Source organism: Leptonotus elevatus, chromosome 17 (assembly GCF_054856555.1).
Source record: "Leptonotus elevatus isolate MCC_2025b chromosome 17, RoL_Lele_1.0, whole genome shotgun sequence".
Classification (NCBI taxonomy): Eukaryota; Metazoa; Chordata; class Actinopteri; order Syngnathiformes; family Syngnathidae; genus Leptonotus; species Leptonotus elevatus.
Window position 1 is genome coordinate 4,284,201 of NC_141255.1, and position 17,595 is coordinate 4,301,795.

Genomic DNA, 17,595 nt, shown 5'->3' on the forward strand with positions numbered 1-17,595 from the left:
GGACTACAGATGCAAATTAGCAACTGCTGCTAGAATCTGGCATATTTATAACTTAATTAGTTGTTCATTAATGTGCATTGTCCCTTTCAAATAAACTGAAATGAAAATGAAATATGTGAACATATGAACGAAATATCGAAACAATTATAAACACTGTCCCTTTACAATTGCATGAAATTAATGGCAATTGTCTATTCTTTTCATTTCCATTTTCTAGTTCCTGATTGTCACAACTACCGATACTTTGAACTAAGGCCTGGTATCAGTAGTTACCCATCCCTATTAAGAATAATTAAAGTACATGTTTTATTTATGATATACTGATACATTTACTCAGATGTAGCATATTTTATCTGAGAGGGAAAAAACCCCCGCAGAAATCTGAAAATTAGCGTATGGAAATGTATGGAATTCCAAATGTGTAGGAACCCTGTATGCCCATTTTCCCATGAGTCAAGTCAAGTAGCTTTTATGTCCACGGCTGATCTTTGTTATACCTTCTTTAGGGACCTCCTGGATTGCCAGGATTCCCAGGAACACCAGGACTTCCAGTGAGTCTTCATTATTTCAAACAGTGCTTAAAATAATTAATCGTGGTTCATGTAATTTTCAATTTGTTGTTACTTACTCGTTTCTTAGGGTCTCCCAGGACAGGATGGAGGTCCAGGCCCAAGAGGAACGGCAGGTTGCAATGGGACAAAAGTATGTGGAGAAAAGCAATAGAAAAGAGATGTGTTAATCCAAATATTTATATTTTCATAAATTTGACTTCTGTTGTCTAGGGTGAATTAGGCTTCCCGGGAACATCCGGAATCCCAGGACATCAAGGACTGCAGGTTAGTCTAGGAAAGAACATGACCATTCTCTGAGTCTTACATTGATCCAAATATCTAATCATCTTTTTTCCATAGGGTCCGCCTGGTCTCCCTGGACAGAAAGTGAGTGCTTTGAACTGCTTATGTTGGTGAACTCACTTATAAAGAACCAAACTGTTATACAAAACAAAAACCTGCGTGGCCATTCATATCACAGGGCGATCCCGGTGACGTAATCTCAACAAATCGTTTTGGGGAGAATGGAGCTGTGGGATTTCCTGGACTGCCAGGAGTTCCTGTGAGTCTCCTCAATGCTTATGTTCCATGTATTTAAATAGAGTTGTTAGACCGGAGTAAAAATTTGAAGGTTTTGACTTATCTTTGTTTCATGCTTGGAAATGCCCTAGGGTTCTCCAGGACCTGCTGGGTACCAAGGTCCAGTCGGCCCCCCAGGACCGAGAGGCTTCGAGGTAACAGAATGATCATTAGTCACACAATGCATGACTGTATAACTGGTTTAAGTGACGCTAATTCCATTGTTGTGTGGCAGGGTCGACCAGGTCCTCCCGGCCTTCCTGGACCTAAGGTACGGTTGTTTTTATTTCCATGATGTTCAGGTTACAAGATACTATAAGCACCATGCTCATGGTGACTGTTCTCTTCCTGAAACAGGGAAACATGGGACTGAACTTCCAGGGACCCAAAGGAGAGAAGGTACTGTCTCCTAGCAAAGCTCTGCAATATTCCCTTGCTTCATCTCATTTTGTACTAACTTGATTGTGAACACAGGGTGACGCTGGTTTACTAGGACCTGCTGGGCCACCGGGGCAAGTCGGGGAACAGAAGAGGCCAACTGAGACAGAGATACAGAGGGGAGACAAGGTAAAGCCACCAGAGAAGGTTCAGCGGTTCAACTCTCACCTCTTCTCACGTACTTAACCAAGCAAACGACGCCGGATCTCTTTGTAGACAGGCTGGTTGATTTTCTGTCCCTGGGGCAAGAACTTGCAGTGGACTCGCTAATGCACGCACATGTGAATCAAGTCTATTTGTGGAGGAACTCAAACGCGTTCTTGTTCAACTGGTGGTCTCTAAACCGAGCTGGCCAAAACATGTCTGATTAAAATTAAACTGCACTACCAAACTAACCACCAGAGGGTGCTAGAACTGCATACATGGAGAAAAAAAAACCTGTCCAATGTAACAGTTGTGCTGCTTTTAAAATCCTAACATGACATCAACGATATGCGGAGGTGGTAGTTAGGGTTAGAAATATGTATTTTGTGACACCCAGTTGGAATTTTTCTTACACAGTACTCATCAGTTTCTTGCATTTCTGCTTTGAAAGGGTGACCCAGGATTTCCGGGCTCCCCAGGTGATCCCGGCTATCCAGGTCCCCCTGTAAGTGCCCGTCACCGTTGGTTTCATGTCAACATTAACCATGGCATTTGGGTCCCTCAGAAATACAATATTTCATGAAAAACTTGTCTGTTCTCTTGTGTTTCATTGCTGACTGAAGGGTACCCCTGGTGGCCAGAATGGAGAAAAGGGAGAACCGGGAGAGGCTGGCAAACGTGTGAGTTTCTAAGCCAAAATCCATCGGAGGTGTATTTATGGTCCACTCTACACTGCATTTATTTACAAAAAAAATCTATATAAAAATTCTGAATATACACACTTATTTTAACAGGGCAAACCAGGAAAAGATGGTGACCCTGGTCCACCTGGCTTCCTTGTGAGTTCTGTCACATTTTGCGGACTGATGATAACTTTTGAATGCTTCTAATGCCCTCTTCTCTTAGGGTCTCAAAGGAGAGTCAGGCCTGCCAGGTACCCCTGGCAGGGATGGAGACAGAGTAAGTTCAGTTCTTTCATTCTAGATCAGTGGTGGGCAAACTCGGTCCTCGAGGGCCAGAGTCCAGCAGGTTTCCCTCTTCCAGCACAAGCTGATTCCAATCAACAGGATCGTTATCAGGCTTCTGCAGAGCTTGCTAATGAGCTGATCATATACCAGCTGTGTTGGAGAAGGGAAACATCCAAAAACCTGCAGGACTCCGGCCCTTGAGGACCGAGTTTGCCCACCCCTGTTCTAGATGATTGCAGCAGCTTGTAATGTCATGTAATGGATCCTTGTATAAAATGTACACTTATTGTATATTTTTCCTTTATAGGGTATGAAAGGTGACCGTGGATTCCCAGGTCCTCCAGGATTGGTGTGTATTTTATCCAGCTTCGTTTTCATGCAGAAAATTACACCTTGATCATTTCCATATCAGCTCTCATTCATTGGATTTGGCTTGATTGCCTTTGTCCCACTAGCTTGCTTCCGGCGGGGCGGGATCATCCCCGGTGGGAAATAAAGGCGAGCCCGGCTTCCCTGGATCACCGGGCATCAAAGGAGACAGAGGACCAACAGGTCAGTGAAGAAATAAGATAGAAATGAGGAGTTTTAAAAGAATGATAACTGAAACAGCAAGTAAAGCCAATCTCCCTTTCTCGTTATTAACAAAGTCACCTTTTTGACATTCTCCAGGTTTACCAGGACTTTCAGGAGCGCCGGGAATTCCAGGTGGTGGTGGTGGTGGTTCAACTGGACCGCCAGGCTTCCCAGGAGAGAGAGGTCAAAAGGGAGACACTGGCAGTCCAGGGCGCTCTCTTCCAGGTCCTCCGGGCCGCCCTGGAGTCACTGGGCTGCAAGGACAACGAGGGCCCGCTGGCCCTCCAGGCGACTCCACCGGTGGACAAGACTGTATCCCTGGCAGTCCTGGACCTCCCGGCCGACTGGGAGACAGAGGTTACCCAGGGGAGGCGGGCATGAAAGGTGAGGCCTTAATGATGCTGCATTTCTACAGTATTCATGGTCATAGAGAAGTGATCAATATGTGATCTGTTATCATTTCAGGTGAAAAGGGTGACACCTGTATCAACTGCTTTAGTCACACAAGTGGTATCCCCGGACCCCCAGGTCCTGCAGGACAGCCTGGATTCCCAGGTAACACGAAATAAGTCACATGCAGGAAAGATGCAAAAGTGTTGTCTTCAGAAGGTCGGAAATTGAAAAGAAATACTCATTGATGTGGAAATCCTTCAGGAAATCCTGGTGCCTCAGGTATTAAAGGAGAAAGAGGATTCCCTGGAACATCTGGCTCAATTGGGCCACCCGTAAGTTCCTTTCACGTTCTTAAACAATTACTCAATTGCGCTATTTGCAGGTAGCCTCCGTCCCATGCACAGTTTTTATACCAAGATTTCAGTGGTTGGCATCTTACGATTATCTTCTGTTCCTCAGGGTCTGTCCGGTTCTCAAGGACCTCCAGGATTCCCTGGAGAGAAGGGAGAACCAGGCGAAGCCATCATTGGAGGCGGTGTGAGGGGTGAAAAGGGTGATACTGGATTCCCTGGTGGACCTGGTCTTCCAGGTCTAGATGGGCGACCTGGTCGCGATGGGCAGCCTGGTCTTCCGGGGCCCAAAGGAGCTCCTGTAGGTTGCGATGATCCAGTCAATCTGAGACTTGGACGGTTTTATCCATCCACTAACCACTAGAATTAATTTTGTTGCTTCTGATAGGGATCTACGCAGGGGAATGGAGAGAGAGGGAACCCTGGTAACCCAGGTTCCCCTGGGATCCCAGGAGACCGGGGCCCTCCAGGACCCCCCGGCTTTGGACCCTCTGGACCCGCTGGAGAAAAGGGTATCCAGGGAGTTTCGGGAAGGCCTGGAGGTCCTGGTATACCTGGTGAGAGAACTTTTTGATTGATTTGCTTGTATTTCCGTTTAGATTTTTTTCAAAGTCATGCAAATGGCCCCATCTGTCATTTACAGGTACCAAAGGTGAGCCAGGCTTGACAGTGGCAGAAAAAGGCCAGCCGGGACCCAGAGGTCTGGATGGTGAGCCGGGACGTCCTGGTGGACCAGGTATGGATCGTCATTGCAATTACACATCATAAACATTGCATTCTTAATTTTATAATATTCCTGCTGCTCTTTCTGATCTCAGGAAACTCAGGTCAGCCTGGTCAGCCTGGTTTCCCTGGATCACCAGGAGCCAAGGGTGATCCTGGACTGCCTGGTATTGGACTCCCTGGACCTCCTGGACCTAAAGGTAAAAATGTCGTTTAAACAGTTTTCTCTTTTATGTTCTTCTTAGTTTCATCATCTCTTCTTGCCTTCAAGGATTTCCTGGTATCTCCGGCCAACCAGGATCTCCAGCAGGAGCGGGTAGACCAGGAGCAGACGGCCGTCCAGGCCAACCTGGATTTCCCGGGGCAAAGGTATACAGAGATTTTTTTTTTCAAACGGTGATAAAAAATTATAACTCTTTGACTGCCAGACGTTTTCAGAAAAGGGATGCCGTCAGTGCCAGCCGATTTAAGCATTTTGACTGATCTTTCAAGGTCCACAGAAAATGTTCTGTTTGGACTATGGAAACACACGTACTACCAAATGAAAGATTGGACTTTCATCTTTTATCAGAAAAAACCTACCTTACCTATTCTACCTTATTCCGTTCTTTAGTAATCAACAATAGAAAATGGTTAGTTTGACCCAATTTCACCTGTTTTGGACCAAAATACGGAGAAATCAAGCTTTTAGTGAAACGATATTATTTCATGCATTCTAGTGAATTTTACACTTCTTTTTGTACATGAATGATGCCACAAACACCTAAATAGTGCTTTACTTCTATAAAACACTACCACCAAGAATGAAAAAGTGTTTTTTGATAGCAAAATACGTTTATTTACATTCAACAGTGTAACAATTTGACAACAATTTGGCAAACTATTTACAAATGTGTGCAACTGTGGTGCTATTTACAAATATGTGGATGTTTCAACGACAGTTTTTCTTTTTGTAACACTCTCCTGCGTGCAAGGAGACGCAACAGCATTTGCACAACAGATTGCCTCTTCGCGTGCTCCACTTTCTTGCAGGCCGTTTTTTCCGGGGAATAGCAAGTATATACTGCAGTGTGTGTTGCCATCAAGTCTAATATCAGGATCATGCTACGGTTTCGTTACGTCTCGCTTCCTCGTGTCCTTCAGTTGCTACACCGGGTTGTAAGAGATGTTCTGATCCATTTTATCCACTCCATTCATGGTGGCATCGTAGTCCAGAAACAGTGTCTTCTCCGTGATCAGACTGTACCCGCTCCTCCGATGAATATGCATTGGACTCGGGGTACTCTTCATTGTCCGATCGAATGTCCGGTCGGTTATTGTGCGTTTTTCGGCCTTAGCAGCGGTAGCCGCGCTAGCCGCGCTTAGCCGGTGAGGCTTACTACGTGATCATAACAGTCGCGTCAAGGCTTCCAACTTTGGCGTCAAGCTCGGAGTCATCATCATCATCGTCATCAATCTGCATTGGTCGATGCCAACTCTCCATCGCCCGATCGAATGTCCGATTGTGTAGAAGTACCCGGTCGGTTATTGTGCGCGTTTTCCGGCCTTAGCAGCGCTAGCCGCGCTTAGCCGGTGAGGCTTACTACGTGATCATAACAGTCGCGTCAAGGCTTCCAACTTTGGCGTCAAGCTCGGAGTCATCATCATCGTCGACATCAATGCGCTTTTTAGTATTGATCGATGCTTTCCGTCTTTGAAAAAAATGCTCAAGCGTGAGCTGCTTGCAACCGGTTGCTTGGTCAGCCATTGTGGCTTCATCAGCCATTGTCTCCTCAACACTCTAGCTCCGCCTCACGTCTTCTACTGACGCCCACGGTGGGCGGCCCATCCAACCTTGTGCAAAGAGAGTCATCGCTGCCCTCTAGGGGCCAAAACGAGTCTTTTACTAATCAGATCTGCCTGATACTTTCAGCACAGCTGCCCAAGGCTTTCCTGCACCCGTTTCCAAAAAAAAAACAAAAAAACATAGGGGACGTCTTTTAACGTCCTCGGCGCCCTTCCCTAGGTTTATGCTAAACGTTTTATAACGTTTATGGCAGTCAAAGAGATAAATGTAAAAAGCACAATTTGCCTAAAAGCATTTTCCTATGTGTGCGCACTTGTGACAGGGTGAACCTGGCTTCGGCCTCCCAGGCTCACCAGGTGTACCAGGTTTACCTGGAACTAAAGGTCTAACTGGACCCAAGGGAGACCCTGGTTTCCCTGGAAGCCCTGGCTCACCAGGACGATCTGGATTTGACGGCGGACCAGGAGCTAAAGGTATTTGAACATTGGTGTCTAATTCTTCTTATAAACCCGCCAGCGTCATTGTTCCTCTGCTCTCTTGTCTTTCCAGGTGAACCAGGAACATCTGGTCTCCCTGGAACACGTGGTCCACCAGGACCCCCAACGCCAGGCTCACGTGGGCCCCCAGGGTCTCCTGGACTCCCAGGTCCAATGGGTCCACCTGGTAAAGACTGCTCTCTAACATCCTGTAGGAGACTTATCTCCACACCGTTGGAATAAACCCCTAAGTAATCCAAATGTATCACTCTTGCAGGATTCCCCGGAGCGAATGGAGGAAAAGGAGACCCTGGGCAGCCAGGTTTAGATATTCCCGGTTTACCAGGTGATAGAGGAAGTCCTGGTTTCCCCGGTACCCCAGGGCCAATAGGAACCCCAGGACCCCCTGGAGGGCCTGGACGGGATGGCTTTCCTGGGTTGCCAGGTAAAGACTGACTATCTGCATTTGTATGTCACAAGTTGGTCATATTTGTAGAAGACCCAACTCCAGTACATAAATGCTATTGCAGGGTTCACCAATTCTGGTCCTCGAGATCCGGAGTCCTGCAGGTTTTAGATGTTTCTGCCTACCAACACACCTAATACTAAAGATCAGGATTGTTATCAGGCATGCTGATGAGCCGATTATATTAATCTGGTGTGCTAGTGCTGGTGGCGGAATCATCTAAAACCTGCAGGACTCCGGACCTCGATGACAGGAATTGGTGAACCCTGTGCTGTTGGATGACGACCAGAAAATGACATTTACAGTTAGCAGATATTAATGAATTAATCATAACTTAATGTTTCATTTCTATATTGCAGTTGTGTGGGGTGGAGCTGTCTTAATGGTTAATTTAACATTTATATTCCGATTTTTCCTCTTGGATTAAGGTGCCAAAGGAGACATAGGTTCCATTGGACCTTCTGGACCACCTGGAGGACCAGGTGGCCCTGGGGGGCCCGGTGCTTCTGGTCTGAAAGGTATTCGCTTGCACTTACAAGGATTTACTCAGACAGCTCTGTGTGCACTGAGTAATTTTTTTCTTTGCCAGGTGAACCTGGATTTCCTGGTAGGGATGGTGTTCCTGGCTCTTTTGGAACAAAAGGAGAAAGAGGTGGCGTTGGCCCACCAGGAGCTCCTGGATACGCCCCACCACCTTTGGATCAAAAGGGTGCCAAAGGAGAACCAGGACGACCAGGCATGACTTTTCGCACACTTATGAACCCTCAACGTAGAACTATAGCTTTAAAAATGTTAGTCATACTCATCATTTTACAGGAGAACCAGGCTTCCCAGGACAAAAGGGCATCCCTGGTCTCTCTGGTGACCCTGGACTACCAGGATCAGACGGGCGGCCCGGACTTCCTGGACCATCAGGTATGGTTTCACCACTAAGCAGAAACCAGTGCATCTCAGCAAACATTTGAATGAACAGATGTATAACATCACATTTCTGTTGTGCATAGGACCAAAGGGAGATTCTGGCATTCCAGGAGGACCTGGTGTTCCTGGAGGTCCTGGAGCAAAAGGCAGCATGGGAGAAATGGGATTTCCAGGTTGAGTTTAAACACTTTTCAACTTTTCACTTTTTAACACCCTGAAACCCTGCCAAGCAGTTGAGACATATGCATGAATTCTTCAGGTCCGGGAGGACAGAAGGGTTTGTCGGGCCAGCCAGGTCGACCCGGATCTCCAGGACAGCCCGGAGGGCCTGGTTTCTCAGGAGCCAAAGGTGAACCAGGTTCTGGAGGAGGTGGATCACCTGGACCACCAGGAATCAAGGTAGACTAGATGACCCCAAAGTGCAACCTGTAATCCAGTCTGAAAATAAATTAAACTGAAATTTTGTAGGGTGACCCGGGCACGCCAGGATTCCCTGGAAGCCCAGGGTCTAAAGGGACTTCAGGATTACCAGGTCTGCCAGGATTACCTGGAGGCCCAGGTGGCAAAGGTGATCAAGGTCCACCAGGGTTCCAAGGTACTGAGGCTTATACACTTTACATGTGGGCATTTTATCTGTAAATTGTGCAGATTGGGCCCAACATAATTGGAATGTACTTCTCCAACCTCTCTCGTCAGGATCTCCTGGTTTTCCTGGACCAAAGGGTCTCGACGGTGGGCCTGGTGGCCCAGGCCTGAGTGGAGCTCCTGGTCGGCCAGGAGAGCCTGGCCGATCAGGATCACCTGGATTTCCAGGAGATAAAGGTCAAGCGGGTCGGGATGGGATCCCAGGGCCGGCTGGTATCAAAGGAGAGCCAGGTAAAAATTGCTGGGTGTGAGACGGGGATGGGGGTAAATAAAGTCGCATTCAACATAAACAGCTTCTTATGCCCCAAATAATAAAGTAGCATTGCTGTTTTTTATATTGCAGGGCTTCCAGGCTATGGTGAACCAGGACCTTCTGGACTTCCAGGACAGCCAGGTTTGTTGTCATTTAAAACACACACACGCACGCACACAAACACATGTGAAGTAACCCCTCCTCTCGTTCTATTAAAAGGTTCCAAGGGCGACCCCGGTCCCACTGGCCCACCTGGCAGTCCCGGTTTCCCTGGTCCAAAAGGAGAGGGTGGCTTCCCTGGCTCTCCAGGCTCTTCAGGCAGTATCGGCCCTCCTGGACCTCCAGGTCTGGCTCTTCAGGGTCCCAAAGGATTAATAGGGCCCCCTGGACAACCAGGAAGAGGAGGTAAGGAATATACCTGTAGATGAACCATGTGTACGAGGACGTGCTGGCACCAGGAATCGCTGTCTGGTTTTTGGAGTGGTTTTATAAGGCTGACTGACTATGTGAAAATATTAGACGACATTCTTAGGAAACCCTAAATTATGAATGTAATAATTTCAATGATTTGTACGCAATTCCTAGCAAACCAGGCAGCGACCTGAAGTACATCACCAAATGTCACTTCAAATTTGAATGTTTTTTTTTTTTTTATTGATTTGCATGAAACACAGTTTCACAATTCACCGTTGTCGTCATATCTGTTCAATCAAGAACACCTCGTTGCCCCACCCCTGCTATGAAACGTGTGGCCGTTCAAGCAGCACCTGAAATGACCACGGGTTATCATCACTTTGTGTCCTGTTGTACCTCACACGTCTTCCGACCTTGTTATTGTACTGACCCCAAAATGAGGAGTTGTGATCTGTTCGTCTTCTTTGAGTTTTTTCGTGTTCTTTCTGTTGCTTCTTTTGTTTCAAGCTGAGCCAGACCCCAACCATCAGCCGCTCTGAAACTACAGTAAATGTACATTTCCATGCCAAATCACTCAAGCAAGTCGATGTGGATTTTAATGAAACTTGCTGTACTTGGTGGTGATGGCACAAGCTACACTCAAATTTCAAATTTTAGGTTAATCGGAGCAGGAGTTTGGGAGCTACGGCGCGCTGAATTTTGATGTTCTGCAAAAAGTTTGGTGAAGATTGACCCTGTAGTTTTTAAGGAAGGTAGCTACGCCCCTTTTTGCCCCCCAAAAAGTCACATTTCGGCGGGCCGTAGCTCTCAAACCTCTACTCCAATTAACCCAAAATTTACGATTTAGTTTTGTGCCACTACTATCAACAAGTACACCAAGTTTCATTAAAATCAAAATCTTCTTGATTACAATTTTCAGATTTCTTTTAAATGATTTGGTGTGGAACAACGACCTTTTGGCGTTAAATACACTGAAGCAAGTGCACAAATTAGACTGATAAATTGTCGTCTTTACAATGAGGAGTTGAGCCGCGTGTTGGTTTCATCTGGCTTTGCTGTCCTGAGTTCCTTTTATTCCACCAATCATCATCAACCAGTGCATGAATGTTGTCTGCAGGGGTCATATGACCCTTTCTGGAACTCATGTGAAGGGTTGACCTTACACTGCCAAGCTCGAAAGCCCGTTTTGGTGTGTTTTGTTTTTTGCTGTGACATTTTACCTCCTTTCCCCGTGGCGTGGCCTCGTCCCTCCTCGTGATGATGCTCGGTGCCGCCCACCACAGGTCCAGCAGGTCAGATGGACGGCGTCCAGACTTTAATGCACGTTCCTCCTCACAGTCACAGTTAGAGCTTGAACTCCACCCTCTCCTCTGATGCAGAGGAAGTTTGCAAATCAGTGCATTCTGTCATTGTGATCCTTCCTAATGCCTCTCCTGTTTCACTTTTCAATGCACACTGATGGTAACAGTCTTACATCCTGAAGAAGTAAGCACAGTTTGGGTTTCTTTGCAGAGGGAAAACAGCACATGTACATGTTTTAAAGGTTTTAAACACACACGAATAGCATGTCATCTGGATCAAACACTACACTAAGAATGTGATATGCATTTAATTAAATTTGTGCACAGAAACACTCACAGTGTGACTAACTCACCTGGAAAATGGAATCAGTAATGTAAAGTATACTTGGTTTGCCAGTGCCTCCAAATCCCAAATCCTTGACTCACTAACATTACTTGGAATAGTGCATGAAACAGAATAGAATGGAAAATGACATATACAATACGCAATTGTATTCACTCTGTGCCTGATTATTGACCTCTAGGAGGCTACACAAGATGGATTTGGGGAATTTGAGGCTATAGTAAAATCTAGGGCTGGGTAAAAAAAATAAAAAATAATAACAATTCAATAATCGTTATCAAATAGATTTTCCAAATTTTTTGTACCTTACCGTTTTCTTGAAATTTACTCTTCACATGCATTTCAAAGTATTTTCTTACATTTATGAAAGACCTGACTTGTTGCACCTTTAGACAATTCAGAAACCTTTTAATTTATATTTACAATTATTGAATTAGAATTCTGAAAACATTTTTATCCCATCCATGCTGGTGTCAATTACTGCCGCCGCAAAATGTAATGTTTGTGGAGTTTTCATGTCCTTGATATTGAAGAATTGATGTTCCATAATTAATCAATATCGGATTGAAATGATGTGAATCGCATCAAATTGGGGGGTGGGGGTCGGAATCGAATCGAGGGAGGAAATTAGAATCAATACTCAGCCCTAGTATAATCATAGTGAAGATAACCAACTTATTATAATTATTAAGCCATAGTTGTGCTTTGTATCTCTGTTCTGATATCTGTTTTCTGTCTAAACCTCTTGTTATTTATTTTTTTGCTACAACCCTCAACCGCTTTTCCCGGGAATTCTGGGAAGCCTAGGTCCTGCAGGTTAGATGCTTTTGATGATTTGGGGAGAACCGACATGTCTCAATGTACTGCACTTGAAGTTGGAGACTTTGTGTTTTTGTGGTTAAGTTGACTGTATCCCGATTCCCTACCCTTGTTTCTTATCTCATAAATGAGGATTTAGCTTTGATGTCATTTTGAAGCCTCAAGGAATGTAAAGCCTAATTGTGCTTTTGTATTATCGACCTTGCCATGACATCTGACCTCTGGTCTTCTGTGTATGAAGGTGTGCCTGGCCCACAAGGGCCTCGTGGGGCCCCAGGAGGCGGTGGCGTTAGAGGAGAGAAAGGTATTCCCGGTGCTGCTGGCCAGCCAGGCTTCTCTGGACAGAAAGGAGATCCTGGCGTTCCAGGATTCCCAGTAAGAATGGAAAGAATCAAATGTTAAGTAGTCACTACTTGATTATATAACCGTTTTGGACCTCTCCCACCAGGGTCCGCCCGGCCCTCTCGGTGGTCCTGGCGCGAAGGGCGACAACGGTCTGCCAGGAGTTCCCGGATTCCCAGGTACTGTTTGTTCAAATAACGAAGTGATCTTCTCCTGATTCAAAATGAAGCAGATCTTAATATGTGTTTGTAACTTAACCAGGACCAAAAGGAGACTCAGGACTTCCCGGTGCCTCTGGCCTTCCTGGTGACCCTGGAGATCTTGGGCCGACAGGTGAGTATATTTAAGATAGTCTTACGATGAAAGGCTAAATCCTCAATTTTATGGTAGTTGGTACTACAGGTTTGGAGACACCTTTTAACCATTCTTAATCTTTTTGCTCCAGGCCCTCCTGGTGACCCTGGTGTTGCTTTGCCCCCCATTGTGATTAAGGGAGACCCTGGACCCCCTGGTGGTCTGGGCCAGCCCGGTGCTGGGGGACCGCCAGGCTCCCCTGGACGTGAAGGGCTCCCAGGTTAGTTGAGACCTAATTTGCAGCTTCTTCTAAATTCAAAAGCAATGACGTGATGTTTTCTCTCTCCGTTTTTCAGGTCAGTCTGGTGACTCAGGGGATCCTGGTCCAGAAGGTCCCCCAGGATTCAGCGGCCCCCCTGGAAGGAAGGGAGACAACGGGCCTGCTGGTCAGCCTGGTGAGTATAATCCAACTGGAAGACTTTTGTTGTTATCGAATAGTGTTGCAAAGATGTCATCTGATCGCAGGTCAGCGTGGCTATCCCGGTCCTCCTGGTTCTGACGGTCCACAGGGTTCTCCCGGTAATCCCGGCTCGGGCTCGGCAGCCCACGGCTTCCTCATCACCCGACACAGCCAGATCCAGGAAGTGCCACTCTGTCCGGTCGGAACCAACCTCATATACGACGGCTACTCCCTGCTGTACGTGCAGGGCAACGAGAGGGCGCACGGGCAAGACCTCGGTAAAAAAAATTGGGACCGCAGATCTTTTCAAACATGTTACACATGACTGACCATCTGTGGTGTACTTCAGGAACGGCGGGCAGTTGTTTGCGCCGCTTCAGCACTATGCCCTTCATGTTCTGCAACATCAACAACGTGTGCAACTTCGCCTCCCGTAACGACTATTCCTACTGGCTGTCCACACCCGAACCCATGCCCATGTCAATGGCCCCCATCACTGGCGAGAGCATCAAGCCTTTTATCAGCCGGTAAAACTCGGACGAAAAGAACAAGACTCAGACGAGGACAATGCTCAGTTTGTGTATTTGTATACATTTAGATGCTCGGTATGTGAAGCTCCCGCTATGGTGATCGCGGTCCACAGCCAAACCATCCAGATTCCCAACTGCCCTGCCAACTGGGAGGCTATGTGGATAGGTTACTCCTTCATGATGGTAGGACATTTGGGCATACAAATCACACAACACATTAGGAATAGTTTCGGATGAAATTTAAAGTATCGGTAACCGTTGCTTCTGTCCTTCTTCTTCTCCTGCAGCACACCAGTGCCGGCGCCGAAGGCTCTGGCCAGGCCCTGGCCTCCCCTGGCTCATGTCTGGAGGAGTTCCGCAGCGCTCCCTTCATTGAGTGCCACGGCAGGGGGACGTGCAACTACTACGGCAACTCCTACAGCTTCTGGTTGGCCACAGTGGACGAAAACGAGATGTTCAGGTACAGGCGTATATTTGACATAGGAACACTATCAAGTTTTTCCTTCGGGCTTCTGTTCAATAGTTGCCTCGGGGAATCTTCCTCTTTCATCTTTCTGCATCCTCACACATTCCATCCATAAATATCTTCTGTGGTCTTGCTCTTTGCCTTTCCAACATTCTTTTAGCTCAGTGGTCCTTAACCTGGGTTTCGGCGGAGGTCAAGATACACGCTCGACTCAAATGTTTCATGTTGATACTTGGCCAGCATTAGCTGCAGGGAATTTGGTGTACTCACTAGTCAATTTACGGCTGTTGTGATGGTACGTCGTCATGTGATTTCTATATTATTGTAATTCTTTCATACTGCGTATATCGAGCCCCCCCCCCCCCCCCAAAAAAAGTCGGCAAAATGTGCAATGTGAATTCACATGTATAACGGAACGTATGGTGTTCCGCAGGGTTCAATTCTGGGGCCTCTGCTGTTTTCATTTACAATCTGCTGCCCCTTGGTTCCATCTTAAGAAGACAGCTGTGGTTGTTTTAAAGGGCTCTATAAATATAGTTGTTGTTGAGTGATGGGAGTCAGCATCCTAACTGCATGATTTGCAATGTCATGTTGAGCAATTCTATTTCAGTACAACTAGCTGTCTAGCGAAACTAAAGGAACATCTTCTGGCGAAGAGAGCCAGATTCGATAAAAAGGCTACTCTCTCCATTTTGTTCACCAGTAAACCCTATACATACTGTATGGCTTGAATTTGAAGGGGTGGGGGGGTTATTTTATTTTTCAAAAAAAGAAAGGTTCGGTGAATGTGCATTTGAAACTGGTAGGGTTCAGTACCTCCAACAAAGCTAAGAACCACTATTCTAGCTATATATATCCCTCCAAACTGGCATCTCTAGCTTTGTTTCCAAACCTCCCATGTCTGTGCCATCTATCTGGAGAGTTAATTCCTGATCCTGTTCAACCTCGTAAATTCCAAACACAATCTCAGCATCAGCAACTCTCCCACCCCTAGCTCTGCTTCCTGTCTTGTGGAAGTACTACTACTTACTTACTTACTTACTATTCTACTACTGTTTTGCAACCTGTCCATTAAGCCTTTCCTTTCACTTTAGCTCGTGTGCTACATTACTCTAAGAAATTAAGATCTAAACCAAACCAAACAAACAACTCTGTCTTGACAAGCCGCTAGCGTTTTGCTAGCCTTTAATGCAAAATTAGAGTGACCAGATTATGAGCTAACCGGCACAACCATCTTCTAATAGCTGCAAATAAGAAGAAAATAAGATTGGATAATTGGATAAGGTTGACCTGTTTATCGTTGTTGAACTGTCAACCAAGATAGCATTTAGCATTAGCTAAAGCAATAACACAAACACTGCGTACCGGATTGGCTAACGATCAAATGTTAGCATATTTGGTTTACAGTGTCTCGGTTTTTAATTTTGAAAATTGCAAAACAAGCTAATGGAAATCATGAAAATTATGCTAAACCTTCAGACGAAGTAGCGACACATACAAACAGGGCGTTTGTTTTCATTTGAACCCGGCACTCACCTTGACCTTGATCTCTGCCCAAACAGCAAGCCCCAGTCGGAGACCCTGAAGGCGGGCAACCTGCGGACACGCGTCAGCCGCTGCGTGGTCTGCATGAAGAGGACGTAACGGCGCACAGCAACCATGCCGATTGGACGAAGGGGGTCATACAGGTTTTAAAGGTGAAGATGGGGTGTGGCGGCAACTGGTGGAATTCCATTGGTGCATTTTCTTCAAGTAAAAACAATGGTGCTACTGTGCAACACAGCTTAAGAAAAAAACTGACAAAAATAATTTTATTGCTTTGTTCCTAAGAAGTACCTCAAAACAAAAGCAGAAAAAAAATATCCACAAAATGGTGCCATGATGAATGTGTGACAGCAAACGTACATTTTTCACCCCCTTTTCCCCCTGCTAAAAAAGGGGTCACTTTTAATGTGACCCAGGTGTTCTTCCATTTCTACACGTGCTTTTTCTTGTTTTCTTTTCTTCTCGATGAGAAGGGTGCGGATGAAGCTCTCCGTGGTAACCAAACAGGCACTTTGACTTCGGGACATCCAAGATGCGAGATGCACTGACTAGGAGCTTTCCTTTGTGAGACTGACTGTCTTTATTTTGACCACTTTTTGTCTTCCTCTTTCCTTCTTATTTCTACGTCCATTGTGACACGTGGTGGTACTAACCCTGCTGCAAACCCGCCTGCTAACTCTGCTTCCTTTCTTTTTGTAAGTAATAAAATGTGTATATTGTGTAAAACACCTTTTATTATTAGCGTATTAGGTCTTGAATTGGTAACGAGCATTTTTAAGGTTTAGTTCGCTTACACTCACTCACGCAAACACATATATATTGTACAAAGTAAGGCTTTTATGAATGAAAACAGTATTTTATATATATATAATAAATATATATTTCTAAAAAAAAAAATTTTTTTTTTTAAAAGAGGTTACTTGGCAGTGGGTGTTTTAAGGTCATGCATTTCGCCAAAAAACAAACTACTGAGCACAGTCAAAGCCATTTTCCCTGTGACAAGTGTGTATGATATTAAAATCACTTAAACCTTTTGTATTCAATTTGTAGAATTAATACATCTAAATTGAGGGGATTCGTTTTGAGATTGTCTGATGATCGGGGGAAATGTTTCACAGAATTTCAATTAAATCTTTGCTTCTTGTTACAAAAAAACATGTCATGTGTTTTGTTTTTGTTTTTTAACATTCGCAGGTGTTGGGCTTTGCTGTAAAAATAAGAGGGCCTGAGTTCCTGCACCAAAAACCTCCAAATTTCGCACTCAATTTGACAATTTAAGTTGTGCAGCATTTGTAGGAGGCATTTTCCTGTGACTTTTATTTTTTGTCAAGCTGGGGTACGACTCAAATGTATTATTTTTGTTATGTTTCTGTTATGGTATTCCGAAGTTGTTATAAGCGAAAGACTGAAATAAACACAATGACCAAACTTTTGTCCTCTGAAACCTAATCATTTGCCTCATCTGGCTCAACGAAGGCCAGGAAACACTATTTTTAAGTTTGAATCGATAGACATGTAACTCCATGAGCAGCAGGTGGCGGCACACCTGCACACCTTCATGGGAAAAGTGGTACATGATTACTAGTTAGTACTTGATTACTTCACAAGAACAAAATATTTTTTATTAAAAAAAATGTAAACATGTGACAAAAACTTTATTTATTGACGTGGAAGAATAATTACCAAAAACAAAACAAACTTTTAACCGCTCTCAGCTGAGTGGCTCGCATGACCAAAGTGGACTTTGCATTGTTTTGACAGTTGAACTTTGGGACCCTGGGCGGGTCACCTGCGCCGGATAAACGATTGTCGAGA

The 17,595-nt window shown here is 45.3% G+C and overlaps 1 protein-coding gene across 1 annotated transcript in view; it reads left to right on the plus strand.

Moving 5' to 3' along the window:
• The window catches only part of col4a5 (collagen, type IV, alpha 5 (Alport syndrome)), a 29,695-nt gene extending 12,487 nt beyond the window's left edge, over window positions 1-17,208 (plus strand). Inside the window, exons 5-49 of the mRNA XM_086060369.1 lie at window positions 507-551; window positions 640-702; window positions 783-836; window positions 912-938; window positions 1,033-1,113; window positions 1,223-1,285; window positions 1,366-1,401; window positions 1,488-1,529; window positions 1,605-1,697; window positions 2,164-2,217; window positions 2,336-2,392; window positions 2,507-2,551; window positions 2,619-2,672; window positions 2,988-3,029; window positions 3,136-3,232; window positions 3,350-3,637; window positions 3,719-3,808; window positions 3,908-3,978; window positions 4,106-4,297; window positions 4,385-4,553; window positions 4,640-4,732; window positions 4,815-4,919; window positions 4,991-5,088; window positions 6,828-6,978; window positions 7,055-7,168; window positions 7,259-7,426; window positions 7,876-7,965; window positions 8,037-8,183; window positions 8,264-8,362; window positions 8,452-8,541; window positions 8,628-8,767; window positions 8,837-8,963; window positions 9,065-9,244; window positions 9,357-9,407; window positions 9,486-9,671; window positions 12,385-12,518; window positions 12,592-12,664; window positions 12,747-12,818; window positions 12,931-13,059; window positions 13,136-13,234; window positions 13,305-13,517; window positions 13,589-13,766; window positions 13,838-13,952; window positions 14,057-14,229; window positions 15,798-17,208. Coding sequence (XP_085916495.1) covers window positions 507-551; window positions 640-702; window positions 783-836; window positions 912-938; window positions 1,033-1,113; window positions 1,223-1,285; window positions 1,366-1,401; window positions 1,488-1,529; window positions 1,605-1,697; window positions 2,164-2,217; window positions 2,336-2,392; window positions 2,507-2,551; window positions 2,619-2,672; window positions 2,988-3,029; window positions 3,136-3,232; window positions 3,350-3,637; window positions 3,719-3,808; window positions 3,908-3,978; window positions 4,106-4,297; window positions 4,385-4,553; window positions 4,640-4,732; window positions 4,815-4,919; window positions 4,991-5,088; window positions 6,828-6,978; window positions 7,055-7,168; window positions 7,259-7,426; window positions 7,876-7,965; window positions 8,037-8,183; window positions 8,264-8,362; window positions 8,452-8,541; window positions 8,628-8,767; window positions 8,837-8,963; window positions 9,065-9,244; window positions 9,357-9,407; window positions 9,486-9,671; window positions 12,385-12,518; window positions 12,592-12,664; window positions 12,747-12,818; window positions 12,931-13,059; window positions 13,136-13,234; window positions 13,305-13,517; window positions 13,589-13,766; window positions 13,838-13,952; window positions 14,057-14,229; window positions 15,798-15,879 — 4,770 coding nt within the window. The 3' untranslated portion in view covers window positions 15,880-17,208. The remainder of the gene's footprint in view (window positions 1-506; window positions 552-639; window positions 703-782; window positions 837-911; window positions 939-1,032; window positions 1,114-1,222; window positions 1,286-1,365; window positions 1,402-1,487; window positions 1,530-1,604; window positions 1,698-2,163; window positions 2,218-2,335; window positions 2,393-2,506; window positions 2,552-2,618; window positions 2,673-2,987; window positions 3,030-3,135; window positions 3,233-3,349; window positions 3,638-3,718; window positions 3,809-3,907; window positions 3,979-4,105; window positions 4,298-4,384; window positions 4,554-4,639; window positions 4,733-4,814; window positions 4,920-4,990; window positions 5,089-6,827; window positions 6,979-7,054; window positions 7,169-7,258; window positions 7,427-7,875; window positions 7,966-8,036; window positions 8,184-8,263; window positions 8,363-8,451; window positions 8,542-8,627; window positions 8,768-8,836; window positions 8,964-9,064; window positions 9,245-9,356; window positions 9,408-9,485; window positions 9,672-12,384; window positions 12,519-12,591; window positions 12,665-12,746; window positions 12,819-12,930; window positions 13,060-13,135; window positions 13,235-13,304; window positions 13,518-13,588; window positions 13,767-13,837; window positions 13,953-14,056; window positions 14,230-15,797) is intronic.
• Window positions 17,209-17,595: the final 387 nt, after the last annotated feature.